The 23,262-nt window shown below is 44.0% G+C and overlaps 2 protein-coding genes across 10 annotated transcripts in view; one reads left to right on the top strand and one right to left on the bottom strand.

Moving 5' to 3' along the window:
* LOC140515481 (fibrous sheath-interacting protein 2-like) overlaps nucleotides 1–23,262 on the top strand; it is a 100,576-nt gene that overhangs the window by 5,717 nt on the left and 71,597 nt on the right. For 4 of the 6 annotated variants that reach the window (XM_072626191.1, XM_072626195.1, XM_072626197.1 and 1 more), the window contains exons 2-9: nucleotides 4,329–4,454; nucleotides 9,539–9,700; nucleotides 12,422–12,511; nucleotides 14,015–14,154; nucleotides 14,501–14,642; nucleotides 16,467–16,577; nucleotides 18,411–18,555; nucleotides 22,905–22,982. In XM_072626191.1, coding sequence (XP_072482292.1) covers nucleotides 4,329–4,454; nucleotides 9,539–9,700; nucleotides 12,422–12,511; nucleotides 14,015–14,154; nucleotides 14,501–14,642; nucleotides 16,467–16,577; nucleotides 18,411–18,555; nucleotides 22,905–22,982 — 994 coding nt within the window. The remainder of the gene's footprint in view (nucleotides 1–4,328; nucleotides 4,455–9,538; nucleotides 9,701–12,421; nucleotides 12,512–14,014; nucleotides 14,155–14,500; nucleotides 14,643–16,466; nucleotides 16,578–18,410; nucleotides 18,556–22,904; nucleotides 22,983–23,262) is intronic. The other 2 variants (XM_072626194.1, XM_072626193.1) reach the window with 2 other exon arrangements.
* The window catches only part of LOC140515491 (uncharacterized), a 497,421-nt gene continuing 478,898 nt past the window's right edge, over nucleotides 4,740–23,262 (bottom strand). For 2 of the 4 annotated variants that reach the window (XM_072626239.1, XM_072626238.1), the window contains exon 2: nucleotides 7,533–9,176. In XM_072626239.1, the coding sequence (XP_072482340.1) occupies nucleotides 7,735–8,757 (1,023 nt within the window). In that variant the 5' untranslated portion in view covers nucleotides 8,758–9,176 and the 3' untranslated portion in view covers nucleotides 7,533–7,734. Of the gene's footprint in view, nucleotides 7,504–7,532; nucleotides 9,177–15,277; nucleotides 15,924–23,262 lie in introns of those variants that run through there. The other 2 variants (XR_011971045.1, XR_011971046.1) reach the window with 2 other exon arrangements.

Genomic DNA, 23,262 nt, shown 5'->3' with positions numbered 1-23,262 from the left:
TGCCACAAAGCGCAACCTAAGACTCCCCCAACCTGAGCAACCACCCTCATACCCCACAGTCCCTTCCCCAAACTCAAAGCTCTGCCCTAATGCCCAACCAGAGGTCCCCCTAACCTGAGGGACTGCCCCTAAACCGTATAGGCCCTATGCAAACTTCAAAGCTCTGCCCAAAGCCCAACCTGAGGCCCCTCAACCTGAGGGGCCACCCCCAGACCCCTGAAGATCTGCCCCAAATGTCAAAGCTCTGACTCAAAGCCCAGCCTGAGGCCCACCCAACCCTAGAGGCTGCCCCCAAAACGCATGGTTCCCCCCAAACCTTGAAGGTCTGCCCCAAAGCCCAACTGGAGGTCCCCCAACCTGAGAGGCCACCCATAAACCCAACTCCCCCCCAAATCTTAAGGCTCTGCTGCAAAGCCCAACTTGAGGTCCCCAAACCGTGGGGCTGCCCCCAAACCCCACAGACCCTCCTGAAATCTTGAGGCTCTTCCCCAAAGCCCAACCTGAGCCCCCCAAAATGAAGGGCTGCCCCCAAACACCATGGGCCATCCCCAAACCTCAAAACTCTGCCACAAAGTATAACCTAAAATCCCCCCCAACCTGAGAGGCCACCCCCATACCCCACAGGCCCTCCCCAAACATCTAAGCTCTGTCCCAAAGCCCAACCTGAGATCCCTCCAATGTGAGGGGCTTCCCTGAAACCCCATGGACCCTCCCCAAACCTTGAGGCTGCATCCCAAAGCCCAACCTGAGGCCCTCAAACCACAGAGGTCTGCCCTAAATCTCAAGACTCTGCCCCAAAGCCCAACCTGAGACCCCCCCCTAACCAGAGGGGCCACCCATATACCCCATAGGCCCTCCCTAAACCTGAAAGCGCTGCCCAAGTGCCCAAACTGAGGGGCCCCCCCGAAAACCCACAGGCCCTCCTCAAAACGCAAAACTCTGCCCCAAAGCCCAACTGAGGTCCCTCCAACCTGAGGAGCTGCCCCCAAGCCCTACAGGCCCTCCCCAAACCCCACAGACCCTTCCCAAAACTCAAAGCTCTGCCTCAAAGCCCAAACTGAGATCCCCCCCAACCTGAGGGGCTGCCCCCAAACCCCATGGGTTCTCCCCAAACCTCAAAGCTCTGCCCAAAGCCCAAACTGAGATCCCCCCCCAACCTGAGGGGCTGCCCCCAAACCCCATGGGTTCTCCCCAAACCTCAAAGCTCTGCCCAAAGCCCAAACTGAGATCCCCCCCAACCTGAGGGGCTTCCCCCAAACCTCATGGGCCCACTCAAAATCTCAAAACTCTGCCCCAAAGCCCAACCTGAGTCCCCTAAACTTGAGGGGCTGCCCCCAAGTCCCACAGGCCCTCCCAAACTGCGCAGGCCCTCTCCAAAACTCAAAGCTATGCCCCATAGCCCAAACTGAGGTCCCCCAAAACTGAGGGGCTGTCCCAAAACCTCATGGGCCCTCCCCACAACTCAAAGCTCTGCCTCAAAGCTCAGTCTGAGGGGCCACCCCCAAACCCTGAAGATCTGCCCCAAACCTTGAAGCTCTGCCCCAAAGCCCAAACTGAGGTCTCCAATATGAGAGTCCACCCCCAAATGCTGAAGATCTTCCCCAAAACCTATACCCCCCCAAACTCCAAGTACCCTGCTCCCCAAACCTTGAAGGCACTATTCAAAACACCTGGAGTCACACCTGTGGCCCTAGGACCATGCCCTAAAGCCCCAGGGATTCCCCCAATCCCAAGGGCCCTCCTCCAGGCCCTGTCCCAAACTCCACGGCCCCACCCCAAATCTCTAAGGTCCTGCCTTGGGCCCCAGGACCTTGCCTCAAGCTTTAAGGTCCTGCCCCAAAGCATGAGGGGTCCCCAAACCTTGAAGGCCTTGCCCCCAAACCTCCAAAGCACCCCTCCTAACCTGGAAGGCTCCCACCCAAATCCTGAAAGTCCCCAGCCCTGGTCCAAAGGCTTACCCAAACCCAGGGAGCCATATGCTCAGGGCCTTAGCCACTGTCTAACCTCACTCTGAACTGCCTTGGGCCCCACTCGTGGTCCCCTGGGCTCCATAGCCATTTTAGTGGTGTGAGTGGGCCAGTAAAAAGGAGTGGCAGGAATGGCCTGAAGGGAAGAGGTGAGGAGACTGAGGGAAGGTCAGGATCACCCCCTCCCCCCCATTCTGGTGGTGCTACAGCATCTATAGAGATTTGGAGTTGGAGTCAGAGGTCCTGAGTTCAGATCTGCCCAGTTAGTAGCTGTGTAATCATGGGTGGGTTATTTTCCCTCCCTGGGACTCAGTTTCTTTACCTGTAAAATCAGGGGATTGAACTTGATTGCTTCTGATGTCCCTTTTAACCTCTCTGGGACTGTTGATCTCTGCAGGGACTTAGGCCTCAATTTGTCTCTCTGAGGTACTTTCAAGTTCTAAGTCCTACTAAGCTCCCAAGTCACTTCATTATTTTGAGACCAAGTATCTTAGAACTGGAAGGCTCTTCATGGCCCATTTAGCCCAATCCATAAGTGAGCAAGAATTCTCTCTCAAGCAGTCCAAGTTGTCATTCTGCCTCGGCCAGAGGACCTCCCCTCCCCATGCGGCCCAGTATTGGACCGCTCTCATAGTTAAGGAATTTTCCCATACACTGAGTTGATATCTTCTGCCCATTGGTCCAAGGTCTGCCCTCAGTCTCTCCCCATACCTCTAAATTGTCTCTTCATCTATAAAATGAAGGGTATAAACTAGGTGATCTGTGAGATCCTTTCCAGTTCTAATTCCTACATTCCCATAATGTGGAACCCCTACTGTGAAAGAGGCATGTAGCGCACAATCAGAACTGTCTAAAAATGAAATAGTAGGTCCCCACATTACTGGAGATTTTCAGGAATCTGGTAGAGGATACCCATCCTATAAGTATAGCTTAAACTAGGCTGGAAACCCTGGCAGACAAAGCTAGGTTGAAGGAGCTGGGGGTGTTTAGCCTAGAGAAAGGAAACAGTTTTAAGTGGAACAAATGATTCCTGTCCTCAGATGTCTGCAGGGCTGCCAACTTGACCCTAGAGGACAGAACTGGGGAAAATGGGTAAAAGTGGCAGAGTCAGATTCCAACTCATTGTAAGCCCAAACTTCTGAACAAGTTGGACTGTCCACAAGTAGCCTGGCCCAGCCTGCCCAGGCAGTCCCACTTGAGTGGGGGATGCTGACAGATGGACTAACATGTTCACACCCACAAAGAAAGGGGAAATAAAATTATAGCCACCAAAGGGAAAACCAGCAAAGCCTCAGTCTTTCAATCTTAGATTATAATTCTTTGTGTGAGCTATATGTCTCATTGCCCCTTCCCTTTATAGAAAAGTGTCATGTTCTACAGGAGGCAGCTAGGTGGCTCAGTGAAGTCAGGAAAACCTGAGTGCAGATCCACCCTCAGACACTTATTAGCTGTGTGATCTGGGGAAAATCACTTAACCTGCTTGTCTTAATCCACTGGAGAAGGAAATGGTGAACCACTCCAAGAAAACCCCATGGCCAGTATGGCCCACAGAACAAGACTGAACATGTTCAATTAGGGATGTGACCAGAAGTGTAGTTAGGAGATTTTTCATCCTAGGCAGTAATCAGACCCTACCGAAATATATTGAAGTAGACCAGAGAAAATGACACCTCCCTTAGCACCCAATCTCCTGCTAATATAACTAAGTTAAAACGACCATTTCTAGTTATTTGGCAGCATTCTAGTACTGTTTGACTGTAGAGGCCTGTAATGAGTGTAGAAGGGACAGAAGATGTAGCTGCAGTCTGAGGCTAGGACTCCCCTGCTCATACCATGAGCACTTCCAGGGCCTTGGTTTGAGAGGCTGCTCCCCTTGCCCCAGCCAGGCCAGCTGCATCTGATACTCTCTTTTGAAAACTTAAGATGAGCAGTTAGAATGGGCTGCCTCCCATAAGTAGTGAACCTCCTGGTGTTGGAGAAATGGTGGGGATGACATATACCCATCAAGGATGCTGTGAAGGGAAGCCCCTCACCAGGGGACAGGTCCAGAGAGTAACCAAATGAAAGCCAGATGATCCCTCCCACCCCACTAATGCTATATGAGGTGTTGCTGTTCTTGGTGGGAGGTTGGCCTGGATGTCCTCTAACGAGCACAGGCTGTACTCCCCCCCCTACACACAGTAAAAGGGATTCCTACACGGAATGGAGGTTGTACTCGATGCCCTTTCTGCTCGCTTCCTAAGACTTGATTGTACGTATGCCCCCTGATACCATGATGCATTCAGAACTGGGAGCTCACTGAAGTGCCAAATGTTTCATTTCTTCTACAAACCATCCACTAAGACTATTCTTTTCTGACAGGTCCCCCACAAAATGCAGTTTCAAGGAGTAGGAGCTGCTCAACTGCTGGATCTGCCTCTTGGCGTCAAGCTGCCTCTGATCCCAGGAAGTAATACTTTATTCTACACGACAAATTTAAATGAAAAGGTAAAATCATTTCTATAAATAATGGTAAACAGGCACTTTCCCAAACCCAGTCCAGAGATGATGTGCCAGTCATGAGATCCCCGCTTACTGACTGTGCCACCTAGCACGAGCCGTAAAGTAAAATCAGGTGTGGTAGTTGGGGGGAATATCAAACCATGGGATAGGAAGTGTAGGTTCTCAACCCTCCTTGGTTTCTTTGGAATTTTAGGAAAACTACTTAAACTCTATTTCCAGTAAAGCCTCCGGTAAACTCATGTAATTCAAAGAATCAGATACAATTGATGCTTTATTTCTTCAGATCTGATTATTTAATTTAGGTATTACGAGAAAATCTTTTCTTCTTTCAGGTAAGAAAGACTAGAATTTGAGTCCTACCTCAAATACTTAATAATTTTGTGACCTTGGACAAGTTACTCTCTGAACTTCAGTTTCTCTGTCTGTAAAACAGAGGGAGTGATAGCATTCCTCCTCAGGAATGTCCGGAGATTCAAATGAGATGAAGCACTTTGTAACCCTTAATAAACAGAGCAAGTAGGCAGGCACACAACTATCTAACACTGCTAAATACCCTAGGCAGACTTAGAATGTTCATACAAAACCTCTGTCCTTCACCTCTCAGCCCCAGGGCATCCCGACACCCTGATCTTATCTTCCTCAGGCCCATCCTAAAGTTAGAGTAGAAAAGAATAATATGACGATATAATGCAATAAGGTAATAGTGCAATTACTGTGGGGAAAGTGCTTTGTAAACTTTAAAGTGCTTTAGAAATGTGAGTTATATTTAAGTTTATAATACATTTTTGGTTCTTTTCTATATTCTGTATTTGTGTTCTGGTGTTGGAGTCTAAAATAAAATTTAAAAAAAGAAATATGAGTTATTAGAATTGAAAGTCAAGAGCGTCAGGCAATGATGACTGTAATAAAGTGAGCAAGACCACCTTCCTCCCAGTCAAAAAAAGACTCTTAATCCACAAGTTGTGGTCACGTGACCGAGCAGGCTCTCCCATCCCACCTAATGCTCAGCACCCATATCCTTTCTATGAGGTTAACTGCCCAGTGCCCAGAACTCAGCCTCAAAGTTCTGATGGTCTCCAGGCAACCAGCCTCCATCTGCATCAACAGAACCACTTAGTCAAGAGCAGCCTTTCCCAGCTTCCTAACTGCAAAGGCTGCCTGTCAGTAGACAGTTGCAAGCTGCTCACTTTAGTCACTGAGGACTAAAGGGTACTGCCCCCCCCCAGCATCTGCTTCATAGGAATGGTGTAAGGATCAACCAAGAGAATGTTCATCTAGTGCTTTGTGAGCCCTTGCATCTTTGTTAGCTATTATTCATCAGAGAAATACTAGTTTTTCTGTCCAGACTTCCTACTTGCTAACTCTGTGACCTCAGACAAATCATTTAACTTCTCTGAGCCTCAATTTCCTTGCCTATAAAAGGAAGGGATTGGACTAAATAGTAACCATCGTTTCTCTAGCATTTTAGAGTTTACGAAGCACTTTTTCCCCAATAAACTTGTAAGGTAAAGAGTTCAAGGATTATTATCTCAGTTTTTCAGGCTCAGGGAATGAGGTAACTTTCTTGGTATCACAGTTAGTAGGCATCTGAATTAGGACCTGAACCTACATTTGACCCCCAAATCCAACATTCTTTCCACTATGCTTTCTGGCTCTTAATGAGTCCTGAGGTCATAGTGAAAGAACTCAAATTAGGAACAAAGGACTCTGATGTTCAGCCAAAGTTCTTCCCACTGGCCTACACTGTGGCCCTTAATTTACATTTAGATCATGATTTGCCTAGGGTCTTCCCAGGGTATTTAGCAGATAGAACACTTTATGCGTATATTATCTCATTTGATCTTCATAATTACTGTCAGGGAACAAAAAAGGATCCAACATTGGCTGTTCATGATGGTAGGAAAATGGCAGCATGACAAGAGGTCTCGATTTAAGATCTATTACAATGAAACTTACAATTGAACAAAACATGAAGAGTCCTCAGTTGCCTCAAACTAGCATGTGGCTGACGAGGATTTAAGAAGTAGCTTGGCTAATGGGAAAGTGTACTAAACTTGATGTCCAAAGACCTGGGTTCAAATTCCAGTTCAGATATTTTCTATATAACCCTGAGTAAGCCAGTTATCCTGAGTCTCATTACCTACATCTGTAAAATGATAGTAATGCAGTAAGAGTAATACAATAATGGAATGATATTACAGTATAATACAAGAAGATAATAATGCAGTACCTGTTGTACAGGATTACTGTGGGAAAAGTGCTTTGTAAACTTTAAAGTGCTTTAGAAATGTGAGTTATAGTTAAGCTTGTAATATATTTTTGGATCTTTCTGTATTCTGTATTTGTGTTCTGGTGTTGGAGTCTAAAATAAAATTAAAAAAAAAGAAATGTGAGTTATTAGAATTGAAAGCCAGGAGTGTCAGGCAATAATGACAGTAATAAAGTAAGGAGACCTCACTCAGTTCAAGGAAACAAATTATTTCAGTTGACAACTGCCATATAGCCTGTGATCCTAATCTGATGGATCTGGCAATAGCTGCACCATATTGACAGGACATTAGTTCACTAAATATGTCTGTCATTAGTCTTAAGACAAAATATAGCCTTGTCACAACCAGTGTTTTGAACTAAGTAAAGGAGAGATCTGTCAGCAAATTGCTGCATTTATTATTGTTATCCTTCCCAGAGTGACTTGCAATTTATATCAGTTCTTACTTGTGAATTGGACTATAGTCCTCAATTATGTCCCCTCTTTTATTTTCACTGAAAGTTTGGTAGTGAATTGGGGGCTGTTGCCGACCAGTGAACTAAAAACCCAACTAAGGAAATCTAAAACCAAAGCCAAGTGCTTAAAAAAATTTCAATTTTATCCCACCCCCTTCCTTTTATCTTGGATACTGGGTAGCTGCTTCTGCACTTGCCATCGCTGGGTCCTAAGCTTCAGGGTGTCCAGAAAATGGGATAGGCAGGCAAGGACTGCCCCTTTACTGTATCTTCCACAGTCTGGCTGCTGCTGCTGCTGCTGCTGCTGCTGCTGGGCAAGCAAGGGAGAAGAGCCTGAAACCTCATTCCTTCTGTCTTTCCCCCACCAAGGACCCTCTGTGACCCACCGCCACCACCATCCTGCTAGTGAAAAAACCCCACATCATTTGGTAATAGGCTGATTTACAAGTGGGGCCAGAAAATGAATCACAGCTTTCCTAGAAAGTGAACAGAATGATGGTGGCATTTACATTGTGGTTCTTACTGCAGATGTGGGTAGCATTCACTTGAAGATTTGATCCTTAGAGGGGTGTGTGCGTGAGAGAGAGAGACAGAGATAGAGACACAGAGAGACCGAGAGAGAGACAAAGAGAGACAGAAGGAGAGAGATAGAGAAGAAGATAGAGACAAGGAGACAGAGAGAGGAGACAGAGATAGGGAGAGAAAAGGAAAGAGATAGAGAAGAAGAGAGAAAGAGGCAGAGGAGAGACAGACAGAGAAGGAGAGAGAGAGGAGAGAGAGAGGAAGAGACAAACAGACATGGAAAGACAGAGAAGGAGAGAGGGAAGAGACAGAAGGAGAGAGGCAGAGTCAAAGAAGGAGAGAGACAGGAGGAGAGGCAGAGAGCAGGAAAGAGAGAGAGGGAGAGGCAGAGAATGTGAGAGAGAGAAGGAGAGATGGAAGGAGAAAGAGGAGATACAGGAGAAAGAGAGGAGAGGAAAAGAGAGGGAGAGACAGAGGAGAGAGACAGATAGAAAAAGAGAGAATGAGAGACACAGATATAAGAGACAGAAAAGGTGAGTGATGAGAGAGAGAAGGAGACAGAGGACAGAGAGGAGGAGACAGAGAAGGAGAGACAGGAGAAAGAAAAGGAAAGAAAGGCAGAGACAGAGGATAGAGAAAAAGAGAGGCAGAGAGAGACAAGGGGAGAGACCAGAGAGAGACAGAGGAGACAGTGATGAAGAGACAGAGAGAGGGAAGAAGAGACAGAAACAGAGAAGGAGACAGAGAAAGAGAGGGAAGGAGAGAGGAGAGATAAGGAGAGCAGACAAACATGGAGACAGAGAAAAGGGAAAGAGACATAGAAGGAAAGAGGAGAGGAGAGAAAAGACAGAGACAGATATGGTGAGAGATAGAAGGGGAGAGAGACAGAGAGAGAGGAGACAGAGACAAAGGAGAGAGAAACAGAGGAGTGAAACAGAAGGAGAGAGACAGAGAAACAGAGCAGAAAAGAGACAGAAAAGAGGAGAGAGAGACAGAGAAGGAGAGAGAGAGAGAAAAAGAAAGCAGCACGCATTTTATTCATGTAAAATGCTGTTGACAAGTGGTCCTTCAGTACATGGAAGGCCACTACGTACTGGTGTGAACTCTTTGGCCCATGTCCTGGCAGCAGGTCTGAAGGAAGGGATGAAGGTTCCTGCTCTGGATGAGATTCCAGGGTAACTCTCTGATTCCTAACAATGGCATTTGGCTTTTATTCTTTCTGTTTTCATGGACGCTGTATTCTTGAACCACAGTGGACTCTAGGTTCTTGTTCATTTTCAGATTATGAAGGTGTAGCAATGGTATCCCTTCATCATTTCCCACAGTGGTGAGGCAGAGTGGAGGACGGGAAAGAAGAGGGCAACAGCTACCTACCTGTCCTGTTCTCTCTCCCTTCTCTCATTTCCCTCTTTGGTCAGTGCTCAGTGTATGGTGATGGTGATTACACGGGAGAAAGAAGCTCTGTGGGGAGAAAGAAGGGAAAAGAAGCAGAGGGTTCTTACTCAAACCATTTCTTTCTTTTTTAATATCACTGTCTCTCCCTTACCCCCAGTAGATCCCTTCTTTGTAAACAAATAAGTAGTCATGCAGAACAAATCACAATGGTGATGTCAGAAATGAATGCCTTTTTCTGCACTTGCAGTCCACCACTTCTGAGAGGTGGAAGATGGGCATTACCATCAGTTATGATTGGTTCACTGCATTGATCCGAGTTCTTTCAGTTGCATGTTTTATTCTCAGTGCATGTCATTTCAGTAATGCTGTTAATTCAAAGTGCCATTTTACCAATCTTCTGTCACTAATATTTTTAACTCTGTTTCCAGCTTTTTCAGCCCTCTTATGGTTTTAACCTAAATGATCCTTATGGTCGGCTACTAGAAACCAGATACAAAAACCTACATGACCCTCATTTAAGTGGCTACTACAAGCGTAAAGATATCTTGAAGAAATTAAGGAAAGGAGGTCACATCACCAGCAATAACAAAGTGGGTTGTCACTTTTTTTTTAGTCACATAAATGTTTTATTGACATGGTTGACACTTGATGCTCAGGGCTCACTCATCTGTTATTCAGTTGGGTAGTAAGTACCTAGTGAGTGACTACACATATTACCCCTCCCCGCCCCAATGTTTGGGTCAAGAGAAACCAGACAAATCCTGACCTATTGTCTCTGAGATTACTTCATACATTACCTTTTCTCTTTGGGCATTAGTCTTTCTGTAATCTCAGTCAATTTAAAGCTAGAAAAGAGTACACGTAATGGAGGGAGATAGCACCAAAGGAAAAACTCACCATCTTCAAATATTTGAAGGGCTATTACCAAAAAGAGTAATTAGACTTATTCTTCTTGGCCCCTGAGAGCTTTATTGAGACCAAGCAGTGCAATAGAAGTGCCAAAGACAGAGGTTAGCTTGATTTAAAAAAAAAAACACTTTCTCAACAACTCAAACCATTCTAGAATAAACAGACTGGGCTGCTTTGTGAGGCATTTCATTCTCCTCACCAGAGGTACTCAGGCTGAGGCTAGATGATTCATGATTCTGAGGGGCGGTTAGATTCAATTTGATTTTATTCAATATTTTGTTGAACTAAATTCAGTGAATTCAAAGTCACATGGGATCTCGTAGGCCATCTAGTCCAGCTTGTACCTGACAAAAAATTCTTCTACAGCATTACCGACCAGAGGTTTTACAGTCTGTGCTTGGAAACCTCCCTTCAATCACTCTTTCTGGGCCAGGTTTCCCAAGGGTTTTCTTCTAACCAACACCCCCTCCCCATTTTGATCTAAATGACCTTTATTTATGCTACAACCACAACAACACATCACTTGTTTTTCCCTTCACTGAGCCCAAACCAAATGTGTTCTACCATGCTTTCCTCCTCGTGTTCTTCACCTGGATAGAGCTCTTTCATATGCATTATGACTTGCCCGCTGCTTTTATCCGTTTTGTTCCTTCTAAGTAAGGTATATTTTAAATTGTGGCCTAAAAATTCACACCCTGTTCTCTGACATCTTCTTAGTGGGATGTTCACTCCCCAGATCCACCTTTCTCTTCTGAAATCCCTACTTTCAGTCAATAGCAATGATGAAAAGTCCAGCTGGGTCCCCAAGATCCAGTTTCTTGGCCAGTCTTTCATAGTCTTCCTGGTGACTCTTCCATCAGTCCACAGAGACTCACCAGGGATGACAGGGAGCAGTTACTTTGGACAGCTCTCCAGACAACCCTGTTCCATCCAGGATCCATGCCTAGGATTCCTGTCAGCTCAACAGGTAGGCACCTCAGTACTTCTCAACAGAAGGCCAGATGCAGCATCAAGCATCATTTGTTGCTCCTTCTGACCACTACTGGATGCCTCTCTCCTCGTGGCCCCTGAGGAGCATCATTAAACCTTAGAACTCAGGAAGTGGCTTCCTCCTGGCCATGTAGGAGCCAGGGGCCAGTCTTCTCTTCCATGGAAAGAATCCCATCCCTATTTACTTAGCTCCAAACATTCAAAGATCCTTCTTTATTTCTTTCTCTGGATCACATTTTTCCACCACCTTCCTCACTCAGGTTGGGATTTCCTACTGCCTCTTTCACGTATTTTTCTCCAATTCCTCCTTGAGGCTATCCCTCCCTTTTCAAAAGAGATTTCATTCTCTGCAAACCTAAAGTGTAGAGCTTTATTCCTTAAGTCTGTTCATCTGTTCTAGGACAGAGACCAGCTGTTATTTGCTACTAGCAGAAATACAACCATAGCATGCTCTCCACAGAATACTTCCCAGTTCTCCTTGCTGCCCACAGGATTTGAAGCTGGGTCCTCAGTCCTTTATGGCTCACCTACTGCCAACAGGACATGCCTTTTTGCTGTTAGAGGCTCAGCCACTGAACAAAGCTTGCTTTCTTTTTGCCTTTTCTTCCAATAGAATAATGCCGTATCTCCTCCAGGTGCCTTTGATCAGCATCTGAGATTGGTGAGCAAACAGAAACTGCTCTGGGCAGCTTTCTGGTGAAGGTCTCAAGCAGGAATTCAATTACAAGCAAGATCTGATCTAATTCGATCTAATTAGCGGCAGGTTTCTTTTCTACTTTTCTTATTGCAGCGCACAGGTCTCCTTCCAGTTCTCTGACTTCCACTCAGGTGGAAGTTGGATTAGATGATCTCTTTGGTCCATTTCAAAATGATGAGTTACTCCAAGGATATCTTCTTTCAACTGCACTGCAGGGCTTTCCCACGATTATAGATGTGAGCATTATTGGCACTATTCAGAGGAATCGTCTCTGGATTCTTTTAAAAATCTAGAAGGAAAAGGTTCCCAGAACAGAATGTAACCTGGTAGAGTATATTTGCATTGAGTTTAGTTTCTCATTGGTATTTTGTTTCATTTTTACAAATCTACTCATCGAGAGAGAGAGAGAGAGAGAGAAAGAGAGAGAGAGAGAGAGAGAGAGAGAGAGAGTGTGTGTGTGTGTGTGTGTGTGTGTGTGTGTGTGTGTGTGTGTGTGTGTGTGTGTGTGTGTGGTGGTTGTTATCATCACCAGATGTTCCTTATTAGCTAAGGGCATTCACTCATCTATTGTGGGGATAGGAATTGCTTGTCAATATAGACAGCTGTCTAAAACTGTTACCTTCACCATTGACCCTGAAGTGTGTTACTGTTATATTTGGGGGGAAGTGTCTATTATAGAAATAATACCTTTCAATTTCTGTATTTTCTTCTTTAGGTTATATGCACTTTGAGAGAGTTCAATAAATACCGACAGTATCTAACAAGCCTCAAATTAGACTTTGAAAGAAACTATATAAGAGAACAAGTAAGTAAAAGATCTAAATTAATTTTCTCTCGTGTCTTTAAGAAATTCCACTTGGGAGAGTTTGGGGGGAAAAAGGATTTGAGTTATCTGCCTCAGCTGCTGAAGTTTACTTCTGTATCTCATTCTCCTGGTTGTAGTCAAGGAATCCCTTCTCTGCTCCTCTGCCCAATCTCTTTGTGATGTTATCATTGTTTTCCCCAAGGCTCTTTCTTTGACTCTTTTCTCTCCACACACTCTCTCCCTTATGGCTTCAGGTATCACCTCTCTGTAGCACACTCCCCAGTCTCTCCAGCCCTGACTTTTTTTAGTCCCAGAACTTTCTCTCCAGGTGCCTTCTTGTCTCTCCTCCTAGAAATCCCCACATTCTGTAACTGGATTCCAGTACAGTTGAAGACAGTTACCTAACCATTTTTCAATAAAATTGGCTCCTTTGTACTCCTATGTATTTTATGAATTTAAAAAAATGCAATTCTATGAGGGGGTCCATAGCTTTTACCAGGCTGACTGGCAAAGGGATCCCAGGAAAAGGTTAAGAAGCTCTGAGTTAGACAAACACCAACTAATTCTGCCACCTTCCACGTGGAGTTTGGATTTTGTTTCTCTTACAACCTGCTTTTCCTTTCATCTTTGTTCTACAATTAACACAGTCTCCTAGATTTGAAAACTTAGGGTAACTTTTGACTTTTTCCTTTTGTTAACCTCTCACATCTATCTTTTATTTTAGTTCCACTGCTACCACCCTGGTATTAACCCGTATTGGCACCTACATGTACCACTGCAATAGCCTCCTGACAGGTTTTCCCATCTTCACTCCATCCCCACTTTGAACCATCCTTCACACTACTTCAAGATGGCTTTTTTTGCTGAGATCTGACCATGGCACTCCTCTGCTTCAAACCCTTCAGCAGTTCCATGCTTGCTCCCCGCTAAAGGTCTTCTTGAGAGCCCTCTGTGGTCTGGTACTGCCCTCCCTTTCTAGCTTTCCAGCCATACCAGACTAGTTGTTATATTGTATGTATACGTATATTTGTGTACATATGTGTATTTGTGTATATATGTATGTGTACATGTGTTTCTGTTTGTATTTGTATATGTGTGTATGCATCTGTGTATGCATGTATGTGTATATTATATACACATATACATACATACACATACACACATACATACATACACCTTGTCACCTTTCTAGGGTCAATGAAGCTGGGTGAAAATGAAAGGGGCTGCCCCATAGTGTGGAAGCTGGTCATAAACAGCAGTGTCCCCAGAGTGGGGGAATGTCCTAATCTTTTATCCTTTCTCCTGTCTTTCTCTGCCACCTGCTTGGATAGAGACATTTGGCTTTGGTGTCCCGACAGTACATCCTTTTGGGTCATTTGAGTCAGAATGTAGTATGATTGACTTCTTAACCATAGATGGGGTACAGTTTTCTCTCTCCAACCCAAATGGCACATATAAATGTTACACATGAAATTCTTAACCCATCATTCAATTTCCTTTTAGAAAATGCTTGAAAAACAAGTCACCAGACTCCAGGAACACAATCAAATCCCAGACAGCAGAGATGCCGCACAGTTCAGAGAATGGCTCTTACAAGACGGCACACGGTCTGTTCAGGACCAAGAGCGCTTAATAAGGCACAGGTAGGCCTCCCCTTGGCTTGTGTTTCAGATCCATGCTGTGGACAGCATCAACAACAAAAGCCAAACAGGTTTTGGTAAGGTATTAGCAAAGTCATGAAACCTGCTCTATATTCATTTCTTTAAAAAAATTTTATTGTGAAATTAATCATCAATAAATTCAAACATGAGAATATATAAAAAAAGGACAAGAAAGAGGACCGTGTAAGAGTTACTTGTACATTTCTGTTCATTTAGGGAAGAGAAGTCAATTAACAAGATGGTTAGGGCTAGCACTGTTGACTCTGAAATGCTGCCCTGTTAGGTGCCCAGCTGACCTTTACTTGCTCATTTGTATTTGTGCCCAAAGATATTTAGATATGATCAGCAAGGAACTGGAGAAGCTTGAGCGCTCTGCTGAGGAACGACATCTCATCCGGATGAATGAGGAAGAGAAAAGACAGAGGGAGCAGACAAGAAGAAAACTAAGTCTTCGGAGGAAGATCGAAGAGGTGAGAAGAGACACTGAAAATGGGGCAGGCAACAAACGCTGCACATAAGAGTACTGTGATAGGTCCTAGGGAGTGAAAAGAGGAAGTAAGAAGGCAGTGGGTCACAGTGGAAAGAGCACTGGCTCTTGGAGGCAGAGGACCTAGATACAGTCATACTTCTGCTACTCACCACCTGTGTGACTTGGGCAAATCATTTCCCCTCCCTGGGCCTCAGTTTGTTCCCCTGTAAAATGAAAGAGAGAGACTAGACAGAATCTGAGATGCCCTCATCCTATGATATTCCTGTTCCTGTATGATCCTGTCAAATCTGTCCCATCTCTACGGAGCTTATAATCTAGTAGGAGAATGAGACAGATAACTACAATATAAATACATGATAAATGTGAGATCTGAGGGGAAAGATCACTCACTAATGACTTTGCAGAGGAAACGACAGTGGAGTTAGGCTTAAAGGCTAACCAGTCAAGGAAAGGCACTCCATCTAGAATGGACAATGTGAGCAGGCCTGGAGGCAGGGGAACACAAGGCCTGCTCTTGGGAAGGTGAAGAGGACACTTTGTCTGGAGTCCCAAGTGAGATAAGACTGAAAAGGAAAGGGTGGTACCAGATGACGGCCAAGGTGGGGGGAGGAGTCTTGATGGATGGGATTGGAAGTTGAAACTTTGCCTGGCAGGCACATAAGGAGTCCCAGAAGGGTTTGAAGCAGAATGACAGCCAGATGGATGCATAAGAATATGGAGGATGGTTTGGAAGGGGGGAAGAGAGACTAAGCACTAATCCAAGCAAATGATATTGAAGGCACCCGTGGCAAAGGCAGCGCACCTAGAGAGATGGGGCAGATGCAAGAGATGCTGGGAATAGGACCAGATACAAGTGAAGATACTTGCCATTGTTTTCCTTCTGATCACCTCCTGTAACCTTCAATTTTGTATTCTTGTACATGGATTATCTCCCTCCTAGACTACAGGGCAGAGACGATGCCGCCTTTGCCCGTGTATCTCCCCTCTGTGCCTAACACAATCTATTGCACGTTGAAGGCATTTATTAAATGTCAGGATTGAATGAATTTTCAAGCACCCTTAGCTTCATGACCTCCTCTTTGGAGTTCCTTCATGATTGCTCCATCTGTCTCTTCCCTCTTCGCCCTTTTATTACCATGTGAGAAGACTGGAGTCCAGGAATGAGCTCAGGCTGAGCACAAGTCTGTACTTTATGGATGTACCTCGGGGGGCTTTCTGAGGTTAGAACGGTCGTTCTGCTCTGCTCATCTTCCCAACTCCCCTGAAACGCAGAGCAATGTTATTTTTTTAAGTGAAACTTTTCCTCCCTTCTCCTAAAGTGTACATATGAAATGAATGAACACAAAAGCACTCAAGAAGCACTTAGTAGGTGCAAAGCATTGTGCAACTCATTGAAAGAACATTGACCACAGGCTCTCTTGGATGAGGAAGAGCAAAACCGTTCCCTCCAGCCCCTTATTAGGTTTCATGATTCAGCCTTACTTGGGCCTGAACTTTGTACTGTTGACAGCCTGAGCTGCCAGTGATGAAAGAGCTGCTTTGGCCCTAAGCCCCTTCAAATGCATCCATCCACAGCTGGGCCATTGGAAGGTTGCCAGTGCGCAGAAGTGTGGGAGACAGTCTCTCTTTCACATTCACTGGGTGAGCTGCTCTGCCCTCACTGATATCCTTTAGGTCCAGTCTGTGAATGCCTGCTACTTTGTCCAGTGGAGGGTGGGGTGGGCAAGTGGGTATCATATTGCAAAAACACAGTTGTAGTGAAAACTAAAAGGCCATGTTGTATACAATAAACCCTACTCTCTAGGAATGGAAAGCAAAGGAGATGTTACTTTTGACCAGAATTGGAGAAGAAGTTAAAAGAGAAGCTCGGGTCGAGGAACAACGCAGGAGAAGTCGAGAGGAGAGTGACAGGAAGGTACAGAGGGGATATTGCCTATAACTGTGACTCACTACAGAGAATACTCTGTTCTTTGTCACAAGCCATCACATCCTTTGATCGTATGGACTTGACTAGGGTCTGTTATCCCCAAAGACAGGCAGTTGCCAAAGTTTACAACCATATGGGTGAGACGCACTAGCACTCGCTCTCTGTCTGGTTGTCTCATTCTGACTACTGTCTCTCTCCATCTCCCTCTCTTCCCCACGCCCCCACATCAATACCCATTGTAAGAGGATCGCTTTTGACTTTCCCATATGTAAATGAATTATGTGTACAATCACCAAAATCTGAAAAGTCTAGAGAGAAAATAACACAGCTGCTTTTCTTAGGCCCAGAGGTTTTAGAGAGAAATGTTCTCAGTATTTTCCTCCCAAATGTTTCCTTTGGTACTAATATTAGGCTAAAATTTCAGATACTCTTTCTTTGTCCATAAATTCTCACCTAAATAATAATTCTCATTTTTGGAGTACTCTAAGGTTTTCAAAGTACTTGACACCTAACAACCCTGTGAAGTTGGTAGTAAAAACATTATAATCCCCATTTTACAGATATAAAACTGAGGCCTCTTGAAGGGAAGCAACCAGATCATATGATCAGTTACTAACCATCAGAGCCAAGATTTAAACTTGGGGCTCCTGAGTCCAAATCCAGGATTCTTTGCGTTATGCTATGTTGCCTGCAAGTAATATATGACTTCTGAGTCAATAGATGGCATTCAATAAACCTTGATTAGTAGTAGGGAGTCATCTCCAGTTCTGACCTGTGTCTGTCCTCTGGACTCAGATGACCCTGCAGGAGAAAGTGAGGCTGAAGACTTTACACAGCCCTGCCTCACTTAAATCCAATTTGCTTGCAAGTCAAGACGTCACCCTGCCAATGTCATTGGTCCTCTTCCAGAATGAAGGACAAACAGCAATTAGTAGTATGCTGCTATAAAATATTTCAAACGCTGGGCTAAGAACTGAGGATACAAAGAAAAAGAAAAAACAGAGGAGGGTGACAGCTACAAGCAGCAGTTGGCATTTGTTTAAATTGGGGACTTTTAACCTTTGTGATGTTGTGGTTTCCTTTGGCAGCCTAATGAAACCTATAGGCCCTTTTTGGAATCATGTTTATAAATGCATAAAGGAGAACGTGCAAGGGTACAAAGGAGACTGATTTTGTTGAAATAAAGTTATTGAAAGTCATTGGAAAAACAAAAGCTTACAGACCTGGCTTAAGAACCCCTGGTTTAAATCATTTTCAGAGCAAAGGAGGAAGGAAAAGGGGAAGACAACTTGACATGCTCGTCTTGCCATTGCCACCTCCCAAAGGCAATCTCTTCCCAGTCTGTGTCCCAGAGCAGCCCTACAGAATGTGCTCCATTCTGGTGGGACCCTACAAGTATGACTTGGCCCTAAACTTTGCTTAGATCACAGGGGCCTCGTCTTAGCATAACTTTCAATGGATGCTTTACATGATGGACCAGGGCAGACAACAAGAGAGCATGGCTTTTCCACTAGGAAAGAGCACTGGGTTTGGATTAAAGGACCTGAGTTCAAATCCCAGGTCTCAAATTCCAAAGACCTGGATGGCCTTGGTCCAGTTACTTAAGTCCATCTGACTGCTACTTATATTTTATCCTTGTTGAAGCAAAAGGTGCGGTGCTTCCCTACATAGCCAGCATGCTGCTCTCAGCCTTGCCCTAGGTGGAGCTTAGGAAATTTGGGAGCAAAAGCATAGTGAACAAATACCACTTTTTGACAAAAGGAATTTTGCATTAGAAAATGGAAAGTTGACGCTAAAAATGTATTTTCTTAAACGTTTTAGAAACAAGCACTTCTTGAGAAAAAAATGGCGTATCACTTGCAGAAAATGCAAGGGAATGGCTTTAAAAAAGAAGAAACAGAGAAAATACCATCGGAATATAAAACAGAAGAGACATTGTTTGAAAGCGATGAGATTAGAAGACAAGGTAGCTGGGTGCAAGCCACTGATCAGTTTATTCCTCTGGATCTGTTCCAGGCTCTGAGGCTCAGTCTCGCTTTGGGGTCTCTCTTGCTCTCACTGTCTCTTGATTGCTCTGTCCCTCACTTGATCTCCATCCCTTCTTTCTCCCTCGTTTCATCTTTCTTTCTCTTTCTCTCCCCTCTTTCCTCCTTTCTTTTCTCTCTCCCTTGCTTTTCCCCTTTCTTCTCCGTTTTTCTCCCCTTCTCTCTCTTCCTCCCTCTTTCCCTCTCCAAACATCCTCCTCTCACTCCATCTCTTTTGCTTCCTGTATCTCTCTTGTATTCTCTCTCTCTCCTTTTTCTAGTTCTCTCTCACTTTTCTCTTATTCTCCTTTTCTTTCTTTTTTTTCCCTTTTAATATATAATTTATTTTTTCAGTTCTTAACATTCACTTCCACAAGAATTTGAATTCAAAATTTTCTCCCCATCTTTCCCTACCCTCAACCCCACGACATCCCTTCCACCCCTTCTTCCAGCCTGTCCTCCCTTTTATTACCCACCCTTCTTCCATCCCCCTTCCCCTCTATTTTCCTGGAGGGCAAAATAGATTTCTATACACCATTGCCTGTATAGCTTAATTTCCAGTTGCATGCTAAAACCATTTTTAACATTGCTTCTTAAAGCTTTGAGTTCCATATTTCTTCCCTCCCTCCTCACCCACTCTCATTGAGAAAACAAGCAATTCAATATAGGTCACACATGTGTAACAATGCAAAGCACTTTCATAATAGTTATGTTGTAAAAGACTAACCACATTTCCCTCCGTCCTATCCTGCCCTTCATTTATTCCATTCTCTCCCTTGACCTATCCTCTCACAATAGTGTTTGCTTCTGATTATCTTTTTCCCCAATTCCCCAATTCCCTGTCCCTTCTACTATCTTCCCTCTCTTATGCCCTTCCCCCTTGCCTTCCTGTAGGGTAAAATAGATTTCCTTATCCAATGGAGTGTGTGTTATTCCCTCCATAAGCCAAATCCCATGAGAGTAAGGCTCAATTTCCTTTCATCTCCCCTGCCCTTCCCATCCATTGTAGAAGCCCTTTCTTCCCTCTTGTATGTAAGATGATCTGCTACATTCTACCTCTCCCTTTCTCTTACTCCTAGTACATTCCTTTCAACAGTAAATTTTATTTTTTTAGGTATCCTCCCTTCATATTCAGCTCACCCTGTGCCCTCTGTCAATATAGATATACATACATACACACACACACACATGCACACGTGCACATATACACATACACACATGTACATATACATTCCTACACATATATACACATACATACCCATACACACCTACATATATGTATATTCATATATATATACACTACATATATATATATATTTGTATATATTCCCTCTATCCTAATACTGAAAAAGGTCTCATGAGTTACAAATAACATCTTTCCAGGTAGGAATGTAAACAGTTCAACTTTAATAAGTTCCTTAAGGCTTCTCTTTCCTGTTTACCTTTTCATGTTTCTCTTGATTCTGGTATTTGAAAGTCAAATTTTCTATTCAGCTCTGGTCTTTTCAACAAGAATGCTTGGAAGTCCTCTATTTCACTGAAATTCCATTTTTTTCCCCTGAAGTATTATACTCAGTTTTGCTAGGTACATGATTCTCGGTTTTAATCCTTTCTCCTTTCACCTCTGGAATATCATATTCCTTCGATCCCTTAGTGTAGAAGCTGCTAAATCCTGTGTTATCCTGATTGTATTTCCACAACACTTGAACCACTTCTCTCGAGCTGCTTGCAACATTCTCTCCTTGACCTGGGAACTCTGGAATTTGGCTACAGTATTCCTAGGAGTTTTCCTTTTGGGATCTCTTTCAGGAGGTGATCAGTGAATTCTTTGTATTTCTATTTTACCCTCTGGGTCTAGAATATCAGGGGAGTTTTCCTTGATAATTTCTTGGAAGGGCACTTTTTTGGATTGTGGTTTTCAGGTAGACCAATAATTTTTAAATTATCTCTCCTGGATCAATTTTCCAGGTCAGTTGCTTTTCCATTGACATATTTCACATTGTCTTCTTTTTTTTCTTCATTCTTTTGGTTTTGTTTTATAATTTCTTAGTTTCTAACAAAGTCATTAGCTTCCATCTGCTCCATTCTAATTTTTAAAGGACTATTTTCTTCAGTGAGCTTTTGAACCTCCGTTTTCATTTGGCCCATTCTGCTATTTACAGCATTCTTCTCCTCATTGGCTTTTTGGACCTCTTGCCATTTGGGTTAGTCTATTTTTAAAGGTATTATTTTCTTCAGCATTTTTTTGAGTCTCCTTTAGCAAGCTGTTGACTCACTTTTCATGATTTTCTTGCATGACTCTCATTTTTCTTCCCAATTTTCCTGCTACATCTATTACTGGATTTTCAAAATCCTTTTTGAGCTCTTCCATGGCCTGAGACCACTGCATATTTATTTTGGAGGTTTTGGATGTAGAAGCCTTGACTTTTAGGTCTTCCTCTGATGGTATGCTTTGTTCTTCCTCATCGAAAAAGATGGAAGAAAATACCTGTTCACCAAGAAAGTAACCTTCTATATATAGTCTTTTTTTTCCTTCTTTGGGCATTTTCCCAGCCAGTTACTTGACTTTTGAGTCCTTTGTCAAGTTGAGGGCATACTCTAGGGACCTGTAAGTTCTCAGTTCCTCCAAGGTGGCACAATCAAGGGAGAGGAGTTTACTCCTCTCCTGGCCTGTGATCTGGTCTGGGAGCAACCACAAGTACTCTTTTCTGTCCAGGATCTGAGAGTAGGATTCCCTCTCCAGAGTCTCTGCCAGCTCTGCCACACCGGTGCCAGTGCTCCTCCTCACTCCAAGACCACCACTCAGGGCTGAGACCCAGATCAGTGGCTTGATTCCCACAGGGTTTTTAGGCTGAGGGCTCCAAAAGTGGATGCTGTGCATCAGTGGCTGCTACTGCCCTGGGGCCATGGCCCGACCTTGCTCCCCTCTCACCCAGGTAAAACAGCTTTCTCACTGATCTTTGAAGTTGTCTTTGGCATTTTTTGGTTGAGAAATCTGGGAACCACAGCTACTGCCTGGAATTCCACACCCTGAAACCTGCTCCAGTCCTGTCTGTGCTGGGCTCCGTGGCCAAGGCTGGGCTGTGCTCTGCTCTGAGCCTGGTGTGATAGACCTTTTCTGTCGGCCTTCCAGGCTCTCTTGGGCTGGAAACCTGTTTCACTCTGTCATTTTGTGGTTTCTGCTGCCCTAGAATTTGTTTAGAGTCATTTTTTACAGGTATTTTATGGGTTATGAGAGGAGAGCTAGAGCAGATTGTCTTTCTACTCTGCCACCTTGGCTCCACCCCCTCTCCTTTTCTTTCTTGTTCACTCCTGTATTCTCATTCTCTCTCCTCTCTCTCATTCTACGTCTACTTTCTAATTCTCTGTTGCTCTCATTATGTCCCTTTTCTGTGTTTCCATCTCTCTCCCTTGTTCTGTCTCTCATTCTCTTTCTCTCCTCTCTTATTCTTTCTCTCTTCTGTTTGTTCTGTCTCTTATTCTCTCTCATTTTCTTTCTCATTCTGTCTCTTCTCTCTTTCCCACTTTCCTCTCTGATTTTCTGTCTCTGACTCTCCCTCATCCTGTCTCTCATTCTTTGTCTTGCTCCCTTGTTCTCTCTCTCTATTACTCTATCTTTTCCTCTCTGTTTCTCAAACTTCCCATCTCTCCCTCCTTCTCTATCTCTCATTCCCTCTCTCCCCCATTCTCTCTTTTACTTTGTCTCTCACAGTCTCACACTCTGTTTTTCTTTTGTTCTCTCACTCTCTCACACCAAGTGTTTCTCCTTCTGTCTCTCTTGCATTCTTTCTCATTCTGTCTCTAATTCTCTCTTTTGTTCTCTTTCAGTCTTTCTGCCTCAGACTCTTTACCTCTCTCATTCTTTCATTTCCTGCCTCTCATGTCTCATTCTTTCATTCTCTATCTCATTCTGTCTCTCATGATCTGTGTTTCTCTTGCTCTCTCTCTTTCAGTCTCTCTTCCCCATTATCTTTCTCATGCTCTCTCTCTCTCTCTCTCTCTCTCTCTCTCTCTCTCTCTCTCTCTCTCTCTCTCTTTCTCTCTTTGTCTCATGCTCTCTCCTTCTCTCTCTGGCTCTTTTCCTTCTCTCTCATTCGCTATCTGGCTCTGGCACTGTTTTTCTCTCTCTCCACCTCCAAACCTCTTTCTCCTTCCCCCTCCTTCCCCATCCTACCCCCTGCCAGGGCAGGTAGATATAATCAGTGTTCACTTGGGTATAAAAGGAGACTAGAGAATAGATTATTTGGCCTTCACCATTGTAAAAGAACTTTTCTCATTATCTTTCTACAAGATGCTTCACCAAAGAAGAAAAAGAAAAAGAATGAAAACACCAAAACATCTGAACAGAAAACGTCTCGAAGATTTAAAAGTAATGAAATATCTTGAAAAAGAAATACTAAAATGATTGTGAAATAGTTTGAGCAAAAGCTGAGGACATAAATCCTGTTTTCCCTGGTATTCTCTGGTGGCCACTATAGAGCCTGTGAGGGCCAGGCCTCCACCTCAGTTACACCCCTCCTGACTGCTTCCTGCTATGTATTTAAAGTTTGGGACCTAACATGTCTAGTATACATGGAGGATAAACACACATACACTATAATATACACTGCATAATGGTTATAGACACTGACATATAATGATATATATTA

This window comes from Notamacropus eugenii, chromosome X (assembly GCF_028372415.1).
Source record: "Notamacropus eugenii isolate mMacEug1 chromosome X, mMacEug1.pri_v2, whole genome shotgun sequence".
NCBI classification, from domain to species: Eukaryota; Metazoa; Chordata; class Mammalia; order Diprotodontia; family Macropodidae; genus Notamacropus; species Notamacropus eugenii.
This window is presented reverse-complemented; position numbering and strand designations above follow the sequence as displayed.